The following is an 11,597-nucleotide window of genomic DNA, read 5'->3' on the forward strand; positions in this document are numbered from 1 at the left end:
AAATAATATATAAAAAAAAAAGAAAATATTATTTCAAAATGTTAATGGTAAAATTTATAAATATATACTTAATTTTTTTTTTTTTTTTTTTTTTTTGAACAATTCTTATATATATACCTTGTAAGAATTTGCATAAAAATAAAAAAATTTTTTAAACTTTTTTATTTATGTCTTGTATATGTTTTTAATTTTATATTTAATTATATTTGTAAGTATATTCATGTTTATAAAAAGAAAAAATCAATCGATAATAGTACAAAAAAAAAAAATATGGTATTAACAGAAATAATTACAAGTGAAGAAAATAATAAAGAAAATCTTATAAGAAATAAAGAAAAAACAATTCTTAAAAAATACGAAAAGGATAGATATAATATTATAGAAAAAATAAGAAACGGTTTAATAACAAAAAATAATTTATTAAATACAAAAAATATTACAACTGAAAATTTTTTAATAGACAAAACATATAAATCTGATATAGAAGAAGATATAGAAAGTTCTTATTTGGAATATATTAAAACATTATGTACACCTTATAAGTAAAATGAATAATAATAAAATAAAAAAAAAAAAAAAACAAGATATGATAAATAATGGAAATGAGATTTTTATAGTAATTATATGATTATATTAATATTTTTATATTTTCATATAAATATAATAAATAAATAAATATATATATATATATATGTATATAATTCCTTTTTCCTCTCTTAAAGATTAATTAATATATACCTGGCAAGTTTCCTTTTTGTTTTATTCATTTATATTTTTATACATTTAATTAAACGTATGTATAAGAAATTTAGAAAGAAAAAGTCAAAGAAAAAAGAAAAGGTAACTATATAACATATCAATATGTGAGTAACATAAATGTATATATATATATATATATATATATATATATATATATATATATATATATGTGTGTGTGTATATATTTATTTACTTTATAGAAATTTAAATCTGAAAGTTCTGACAATTTCTTATTAATTGACATATTTTAATAATACAGAAAATCAAGACACAAATATATACCAATTGACACTTTTAGATTTCCCTGTTATGTTATAAAAATACATTATTATCTTTTCAATTTTTTACTTTTATATTTTTTTAAATTCTATATTTTATAAATATACAAACTAAACTTCATAAATTAAAAAAAAAAAAAAAAAAAAAAAAAAAATTTAAAATAAACTTAAAATGGAACTAGGTACATTAAGAACATTAAGACATAAGTTTATTTTTCACTATGGCACATGAAAAAAAAAAAAAAATAAATAAAATAAATGAGTAAATAAAATATAATATAATGAATGAATAAGAAAACATCTATGTGTAATATATTTAGATATAATATTAAGGATATATTTTTTTTTAAGGAATATATAATTAATAAAAAAAAAAAAAATGAATTTTCTTTTTTCTTCTTTTTTTTTGTAAATATATGATTAATATAAATCTTAATTAAATGTGCAAAAAAAAAAATAATAAAATTATTATAATATAATTTACAATATAAAATACACACACAAACAAAAATATAAATATAAATATAAATATATATATATATATATATATATATATATATATTTATTTATTTATATATATAATTACATATACACTTTTATTTTTTCCATATTTATATGATTTCAATTTTTTCTAACCTATAATTGTACACATATTTTTCAAGTTCATCAAAATCTGTTGTTCTTTCTTTAAATCTCTTCTGTAAGATAAAAAAGCATTTTTCTTTTTCTTGAACTGGAAAGAAATTATTTATTAATTTAATAAGTAATTTCCATATATCTATTAATTCTTGATCATTCATAATATCATTAAAAAGAATATGTTTTTGTTTTTCATCTGAAATATTATAATTTTTGATTTCTTTATTTCCTTTTATAAAATTTTGAGTAATTAATTCTAGTATATTATTAATTAATATTTCATATTTCTTTTCATTACTTTTTTTTTTGGTTTCTTTAATAAGTTCAAAAAATTTATCATATATATCTTTTGATAATATTTCTCTGAAGGATGCTATTAATAATTTAGCATTATCTAATTTTAAGCTACTACATTTACTGTTAACATCTGATTGTTCTTTGTTTTTAAAAATATTATTATTATTATTATTATTATTATTTTGTGTGTCTATATCATTTTCATTTTTATTATCTATATATATACTTTTTTTTTCTGGATTTTTTCCTTTTGTAATATTTTGTATCATACTTAAAATTTTCGGTTGGTTTTTCATTTTTTTGCTTGGATTAAATGAAAATTTATTTTGTGGCATATCATGTTTATTTGATTTTTTATTTTTATCACTTTTAATAAAACAATCTTGAAAATTTTTTCCTATTAATTTAGTTGAGCTATTATTATTTACATTGTCTATAGATTGGTTATTATCTTTAATAGTAAAACCTCCTTCACTTATTGTATTACTATTATTAATATCATACATATTATCATTATAATTATTCATTAGTTTTGTTTTATTAGATGTTTGATTTTTATTTTGATCACTTTCTAATTGTAATCTATCATTTAAACCTTTAAATAATTCAAAGAATTTATCTATATCACTTTGTATTTGTTCTACATCTCGATAAATTCTAAAATGTGTTCGAACCCATTTAGATATTTCTTTAATTCTTTGATTATTAGAAAAACGTGAATCTAAAAAAAAAATCGCTCCATAATCATTTTTATGTCTAATAACTCTTCCTATAGATTGATTAATTGATCTCATAGCTTCTTCATTATACCATTTATTTCCTTTGGATATATTATTATTTGATGTTATATTTGAAGAATTCGAACCTTCTTCAATTTTATTATATTTAAAATTATCTAAAAATTCTTTTTTAAAAATTATTTTACTATCATATACATTACCATATGGCAAACCACAAATTATAACACCACGACAACAATCATCTTTAAAATCTATTCCTTCAGATATTTTACCTCGACACACACCCATAAGTATAGCACCTTTTCTTTTTTTTTTAATAAGAATTTCATATTGATCTAAAATATCTTTTAAATCTGTAGCTTTATTAGGTTCCACAAATATTGTTTTATATGTATTTATTTTATCGTATATTTTCATTCTCTTCCATGAATTCACAGTTTCAGTCATTGAGCTATATGATGAAAAAAATATTAACACTCCATAAGGAATACAAACAATAATATCAAAAATACAATTTCCTAAGGATCGTATATAATTTTCATTTGCTCTATTTTCATATGTTGATAATAATATTTGATTATTATAATGAGTCATGCATCCTACAAATAATTGATGTGATTTTATAACATGATCATTTTCTAATATATGTTTAAAAGAGAAATAATTCCCACTTAGTTGTTTTGAAAATGGTTCAATAGGAGAAAGAGTTCCAGATGTTACTATTATAGAATTTATTTTTTCTTTTATTATTCCACATAAACTAGCTGTAGCTGAAAAACACAACAAGGAAATAGTTTTGCATACACCACTATTATTATTATTATTATTATTATTGTTTAATGTATTTGATGGTGTATTACTATAAATATTATTACTTCCAAATATATCATTATTATTATTGTCATATGCAATTTTTTTTTTTATAAAACGATTCATACCATCATAATATTTACCACTATTAATAAAATTCATAGATTCCACATTACCACCAACACTATTATTATTATTATTATTGTAATTATTGAATGTGTCTGTATTGTTTATCTTTTCTTCATTTATATATAAATTAAAATATTCAATACAATTTTTTACTATATCACTAAATAATATACCAAATGCTTTTTTAACATGATCTATACTAGCAATAAATCTATTAATATTTTTTACATCCATTTGAGATAATTTAAAATCATTTGTATATTTATTTAATAATTCAATCATAGCTGATAATAAATTATTAAAATTATCAAAATTATCCTTAGTAATATTTATACTATTTTTTTCAAATATTTCAAATATTTGTTTTCCTTGATATATTTTATGTTTTTCTTTAATTTTTTTTTTTTCATTTTTTTCTAAATGTAAATTAGTTAACCATGTTATTAAGGCATTTATACTTCTATTTAAAATAAATAATTCATCAATATTAATTTTATCTTTTATTTCTTTATCTATTTCATTTACTTTTTCTAATATGGTTAAGGTTGCTTTTAAAGCTTCTAGAAATAAATTCAAATCTGTATCTTTTAATTTAAATGACACTGCATCTTCTGCTACGTTTTCAATATTATGTCCTTCATCTATAATTATAATACTATTCTCTAAATTTAGTTTTAATATTTTACGTGTACTTTCTTCAAATAAATAATTATATGGTAATAAAATAATATGACATTCATTTTGTATTTCTCTAGTAGCATAGAAAGGGCAAAAATGAATATTCTGACCAACAGAATTCCCTTTGCCTATTTCACTTAATGTTTCTACATCCATAGGAGTAGTAAATAAATGTTTTAATTTATATAAATATTTTAAGCCATTATGATATATACATTCACCATTCTTCCTTGTTCGTTTACACATATTATTTAATAAAGTACCTTTATAATTATAATTAATATTATGAACACATAATTGATCTCGTGAACCTAATATCGTTGTTAATAATTTATATTTTTCATTATTTTTAATAAAATATACATTTTTTAATTCTTTTATTACTTGCTTCAATTGACTATGTGTTCTTGAAGCATATATTATCTTAGGAAATTCATTAACTACTACCTTCTTTTGAACACTTTCACTATTTTTTCCAAATTCTAAAGATATATTTTTATTATTCTCACTTATATTTATATTCTCATTAAAATGTCCTTTCTTTTCTAATATATCAACAACATAACTAATACTTGCACATAATAAACATAATGTTTTACCTGTGCCTGTAGGAGATTCTAATATCGCATTTTCTCTCTTTTTTAAAGCACTCAATACACTAAGCATATAATTATATTGACAATCATATAATTCATATGGAAAATATACTTCTATATCATTAATTGTATATCGATGATTAACATCATCTTTCTTTACTATTTTGTATCTCTTATGTATCTTTTGTTCAATCATATTATTTTTAACTTACATTTATATATATCTACAATGTGGTAAGAGAAAATAAAAAAAATAAAATAAAAAAAAATAAAAAAAAATAAAATAAAAAAAAAATAAAAATATAATTTGTATAAAAATTATCCTAAAATTATATACTTCTAAATGTAGCACATATAAATGTATACATAAATACATATACGTATATATACATATATATAACCTTATCTATTTTTTAAAAGTATTATATTTTATATGTGCTAAAAAAATTCATTTATTATTAATATAATGAAATTTTTAATTTCTTATGCTAGGAAATAAAAAATTCAAATAAAATTTTGTTTATTTATAATTCACTATATTATTTCCTAATATATTTTTTTTTTTTTTTTTTTTTTTTTTTTTCTTTTCTGACATAACTTCTTTCTCATTTATGACATTGAAGACATAACATAAATGTGTTATAATATAAATAAATAAATATATATATATATATGTATATATGTATATTTATTTATTTATTTATTATACATAAAATGAAAAAAACATTCATTTTTTTTTTATATTTTAAAAATATATTTACAAATGGCAAAATATGTGCAAATGATTCTTCTCATTTATTTTCCATTTTTATTATATTTTTTTTTTTTCTAATTTCTTTCATAATTTTAGAATATAACACACACAAAAAAAAAGTTAAAGAAACAGAAAAAGAAAAAAAATACAAATATTATAATATATATATATAATGAATAGTATGAATATATGATAATTTTTATATTTAAAAGAACGTGTCTTTTAATTTGGCAAATACTATTATTATATAGAAATTTAAAGAAAAAACAAAATGAATAAAATAAAATAAAATAAATAAATAAATAAATAAATATAATTTTATATATTTCAAAATTTCACAAAAAAAAAAAAAAAAATTAAAATAACACAACATAATATAACATTTAATATTATTATTATTATTGTGATTATTATTATTAACTTTTATTTTTTTAATGTTTTACACTTCTTATGAAAGTGAACATAAACATAATAATAATAAAACACATATAATATATATTTCACAAAACTTTCAAAAATTATTTTAAAGCTTGTCTTAAAAAAAAAAAAATATATATATATATATGGGCATACAAAAATATAGGACAGAATTGTTTTTTTTTCTTTTCTTAAAAATATTCTTACACATATTATATATTATTATTGTCTAAAAAATATACAATATATTGAATATATATTATATAAGGAAATCAATGAACACACTAAAATTTAAAATATGATAATATATATATATATATAAATATATTTCTGTTGATAATATGCGACGGACATAAATTTTCGTATGTTTCTATAATATTCATTTAAATGAAAAAAAAAATATATGTATATATATATATATATAAATGTATTTATACAGATGTATTATTATTTATATACTCACATACATTCCTTTAATATATGTTTATTTTCTTTTTTTTTCTATGTCTCTCTTTATATAAATATATAATAATAAACACATATAAAATATATATATATATATATATATATATAATATATAGTTAAAATAAAATAGTGTTATTATATATTCTTAAAATATTTTTACACAAAAAAAAAAAAAAAAAGCACAAAAGTATAAAAAATATGGAGCTAACACATATATTAATATGAATAATATCAAAAAGGTTTAATGTTTTGAAAAATAAAATAAAAGAAATATATCAAGTTGACAAAATAATAAAAAATGTTGATAAGAACAGTTTTTATATTAAAAGTGTAGTATACACAATTATATATAATATATATATAATGTATATATATATAATATATATATATATATATAAATTATAATTTATATGAATATATAACCTTTAACGAAAAAATAAAAAAATTGAATTGCATATTTTTTATATTATCATAAATAAATATATATTTTTATGTATTTATATTTTTCTTTTTATGCGCTATATAATTTAAAATATTTTTTACTACGATAAAAAATATATATATATAAATATATATGTAAATTTTTAATATATATTATTATATATAGATATTAGGCCTTTTACTATTTAACTATGTTGCATACATAAAATACAATATAGGATAAAAAAAAAAAAAAAAAAAAAAAAAAAAAAGAAGAAAATTATATAAATTATATAAATAAATGAATATATAATGTTTATATTTATATTAATTCATACGTTTATTTTATTCTGTTTTTTCCTGCAATACATTTCACAATAATTTTTTTGAATATAAATCCTTGTCGGATATTTATTTATTTATACATATGGTTTTAAAATATATTGATAATATATATATATATATATATATATATATTATATATATTATATTTTATGTGAAAGAATATTTTATATTTTTCTTTTTTTTAAATCTTGTATAGATAAATAATTTTATTTTTTTTTGTTACATAAAATTAAATATATTATTTGTAAGTCAACCTTGTTAAAATAAGGAGTTTCCATAAAAAATATACATATTAATAATTATTTAATAAAATAAATAAATAACAAATAAATAAATAACAAAATATACATATTAATAATTATTTAATAAAATAAATAAATAACAAATAAATAAATAACAAATAAATAAATAACAAATAAATAAATAACAAATAAATAAATAAACAAATAAACATAATATTATATATATATATATATATATATATTTTTATTTTATTGATAAATATTTATAAAGGATGGATGATAAAAAAGAAAATCTTAAGGAAAATATATCCGAAGAAATAGTAAATATAAATAATAATATAGTTGTAGAAAGCGAAAGCAATAAACTTACAAGCGTTTTAAATAATAATAGTAATAATAATATATCTGATGAATTACAAAATGAAATTAACAAGATGATAAAGAGAAATGTCACATATATAAATATCAAAGAAAATGATAAGAATTATTTAAAGACCAAGAAAATTAATATAACCAAAGATAATATAAAAAATAAACCTATAAGAAGAACATACAATAAATTTAAAAAAGTAACAACAAAAAAAAATAAGAAACTTAAACAATTAACAAAAGCAGGTAGAGATTTAGAAAATAAAATGTTAGAAGAAATAAGTGAAAGAAGAAAAAAGAATAAAATACAAAAAGAAAAAAAGAAAGCTCAAAAATTAGAAGGAGAACTAAAGGTTGGAAATATGACTGTTATTAAAGATATTTCTAAATTAAGAAAATGTGATAAAAAAACCAAAAATAAAATATATAAATTGTCTTCAGAAGTTATAAATAAAATTATGAAGAAAAAGTAAACACAAATACATATCTCATTATTTAAAATGAAAAAGAATTTTTTTAAGTAACATGACTCATAATTAAAAATAATTATACATATATATGTATAATACATATTTATGTATTATATATGAATATTTTTTTTATATATACTTATCATTTTATTTTTTTCTCATATTTGTTTGTATTGCAAATTTAAAGATACCTTTTAAATAAAAAAATATTAATACATATATAATATATTCCTTTTTATAATATTATATATATATATATATATATATATATATGTGTGTATATTTATATATATTATTTTATTTTACTTTATTTTTTTTTTTGTTTTTCCTTCTTTAAAAAATTAAAAGACTTTAATAATTTTTTTTTTTTTTTTTTTTCGTTTGTTTATTTAATCTGCTTATATATTTTTTACAAAGATTAAAGAACAAAATAAACAAATAAACACTACTTCAATAGGAATCATATAAATTTTATATTATTTATTTGTGTTTATTTTTATATGTGGTAAAATAAAAAAATATATTTATGTATACTCATGTAATGATAATATTTTTATGATGCCTGTATCATACTTTGTATTTCTTACATGTAATAATAACATATGAGAATAAAATAATGATTACATTTTTTCCATTCCATTCCCTTCCCTTTTTTTTTTTTTTTTTTTTTTTTTTGTTTACATAAGAATATTAGTATTTCCAAGTATTTATACTTAAAATATATATGCATATAAAGATATATTAAAAAGGGAGATTAAATAAAAGTTTTAAAATGTAAATTATATTTTATATATAATAAAATATCAAGCAATATTTTAACAAACATATAATAGAATATTGTGCCTAATAAAATATGAAAAAAAAAAAAAAAATGATAAAAAAAATTAAATTAAATTAAATATATATATATTTATAATAACATATAATTAAAAAGAGGTTGCATTTTTTTTTTTTTTTTTTTCTTAATATTATATATATTAATATGTATTATTTTCATTTAATATATATAATAGTATATTATATTATATGTAGCTTACAGTATTCATTATAACCCCCCCAAGTTACCACTACGGTATGTTATATAATATATATATATATAATATTATCATATATTATATAATATATATTATATATAATATATATATATATATATATATTATATATAATATTAGAAAACATTTATTATATATATATATAATATATATTATAATATTTAATAATTCAAGCCCATTGTTCTTAATATGTGACTCAATAATTTTCTATACACTTCAAAATTATGAATAAAAATTGACTATATATTTATTAATATATGAATACTTTTTCCCATTTTTTACCTATATAAAATTTTTATTATATATATATAATTTTATTAATAGATTTTTTTTTTTTTTTTTTCAATAATTCAATAAATATATTATATATATATTATAATATTAATACAATAATAATCTTATGATGATAACATATATATTATCACTTATTTTTTCTTTCGGATTTATATAAGTATTTACATACATATTATATATATATATATTCATATATATAAAAAGTCATTAATAAAAAAGAAAAAAATTAAAAGAGAAATTTTGTTGTAACATTTTTATTTATAGTATAAATTTTATAAGTCATGAAATAATAATATATATTATTTAAAATATATGTATAAATATTATTATATATATATATATATATATAATATTTTTTTTTTTTTTTTTTAAGGGATTTATTATTATTATTATTATTTTTATAAGAATTAATTTTTTTTATAAAAATATTTATTATATTATATATATATAAAAAAAAGAAATAAAAGATTGTATTATATAAATATTATATATTATTATAAATTATAAAATTACACTTTCTTTTTAAAACATTAAAATAAGGTAAATTAAAAAAGAAACAAAAATAAAATATATATATATATATATAATGTTATGTAATGAAATAATTTATGAATGGGGAAAATAGAAATGTCAGTTATTATTTTATCTGATTTTATTTGAAAAATATAAATATTATATATAAGTGTTTTTATTATATATATATATATATATATTAAGAAAAAAAATAAATAAGATAATATAAATATATATAAATATATAATATATTCAATTAATTAATATATATATAAATATTTTATGTATTATATAAGTATATATTATATTTTGTGAACATCCCATCATAATAATATATATATATATATATATATATATATATATATATATTTATTTATTTATTTATTATATATATATATTTATTTTCTCATTTATTGTTCATTTTATATTATATTATACATTTTTTTTATATCCAGATGGGTATTAGCCGTGATGGAAGACACAAGCTTCGCTTGACAGGTGGAAAAAAAAAGATCCACAAGAAAAAAAGAAAATATGAATTAGGTAGGCCTCCTTCAAATACCAAATTAGGTAGCAGACAAGTACATGTAGTTAGAGGAAGAGGAAAAAATTACAAATATCGTGCTATTAAATTAGATTCTGGAAGTTTTTCATGGCCTACCTTTGGTATATCTAAGAATACAAGAATTATTGATGTTGTTTATAATGCATCTAACAACGAACTTGTAAGAACAAAAACACTCGTCAAAAATTGTATAGTCGTGATAGATTCCCACCCATTCACCACATGGTAATAATAAAAAGAAATTAAAAAAATAACATATATATATAAATATTTGTATATGTATACGCTTATATATATATATATATATATTTATTTATTTATTTATTTAATAATTTTTTTTATTTTTATCTTTCATTACTCATTTATTCTTAAAACACTCCAATTTTTTTGCACATTATATTATGTAGGTATGAGAACACCTTCGGCACAACCCTTGGAAAAAAAAAGAAAGAAAAGAAGGAAGAAGATAATAAGGAAGAAAATAAACAAGAAGTAGAAAATAACGAAGAAGCTGCAAAGGAAGAAACAACAAAAACATATGGTGTTATTAAAAAAATAGGTAAATCCAAAACTATTGATCCTTTATTACTTGAACAGTTTAAACAAGGAAGAGTCTTAGCATGTATTAGTAGCAGACCAGGTCAATGTGGAAAAGCCGATGGTTATATTATTGAAGGAGATGAATTATTATTTTATAAACGTAAAATGGATAAGAAAAAGAGAAGCTAAACATTTTGTACTTTTATATATTTTATGCATATATAT

At 16.4% G+C, this 11,597-nt stretch overlaps 4 protein-coding genes across 4 annotated transcripts; 3 read left to right on the forward strand and 1 right to left on the reverse strand.

Annotated features, from left to right (window-relative positions):
• Positions 1-270: 270 nt before the first annotated feature.
• Positions 271-1,010, forward strand: PGSY75_1408300 (hypothetical protein; the record flags this gene model as incomplete). The annotated part of the gene is made up of 3 exons (XM_018787789.1): positions 271-542; positions 723-840; positions 960-1,010. 3 exons carry the CDS (start codon positions 271-273, stop codon positions 1,008-1,010), a joined length of 441 nt encoding a protein of 146 aa, XP_018639161.1.
• Positions 1,011-1,648: 638 nt separating this feature from the next.
• PGSY75_1408400 (putative DNA repair helicase) lies at positions 1,649-5,122 on the reverse strand (the record flags this gene model as incomplete). Its single annotated transcript, XM_018787790.1, has 1 exon — positions 1,649-5,122. The coding sequence occupies one exon, from the start codon at positions 5,120-5,122 to the stop codon at positions 1,649-1,651; it is 3,474 nt and encodes a 1,157-aa protein (XP_018639162.1).
• A 2,719-nt stretch (positions 5,123-7,841) lies between these two features.
• On the forward strand, positions 7,842-8,411 carry PGSY75_1408500 (hypothetical protein; the record flags this gene model as incomplete). The annotated part of the gene is made up of 1 exon (XM_018787791.1): positions 7,842-8,411. The coding sequence occupies one exon, from the start codon at positions 7,842-7,844 to the stop codon at positions 8,409-8,411; it is 570 nt and encodes a 189-aa protein (XP_018639163.1).
• A 2,311-nt stretch (positions 8,412-10,722) lies between these two features.
• On the forward strand, positions 10,723-11,561 carry PGSY75_1408600 (putative 40S ribosomal protein S8e; the record flags this gene model as incomplete). Its single annotated transcript, XM_018787792.1, has 2 exons — positions 10,723-11,057; positions 11,240-11,561. 2 exons carry the CDS (start codon positions 10,723-10,725, stop codon positions 11,559-11,561), a joined length of 657 nt encoding a protein of 218 aa, XP_018639164.1.
• Positions 11,562-11,597: the final 36 nt, after the last annotated feature.

This window comes from Plasmodium gaboni, chromosome 14 (assembly GCF_001602025.1).
Source record: "Plasmodium gaboni strain SY75 chromosome 14, whole genome shotgun sequence".
Lineage (NCBI taxonomy): Eukaryota > Apicomplexa > Aconoidasida > Haemosporida > Plasmodiidae > Plasmodium > Plasmodium gaboni.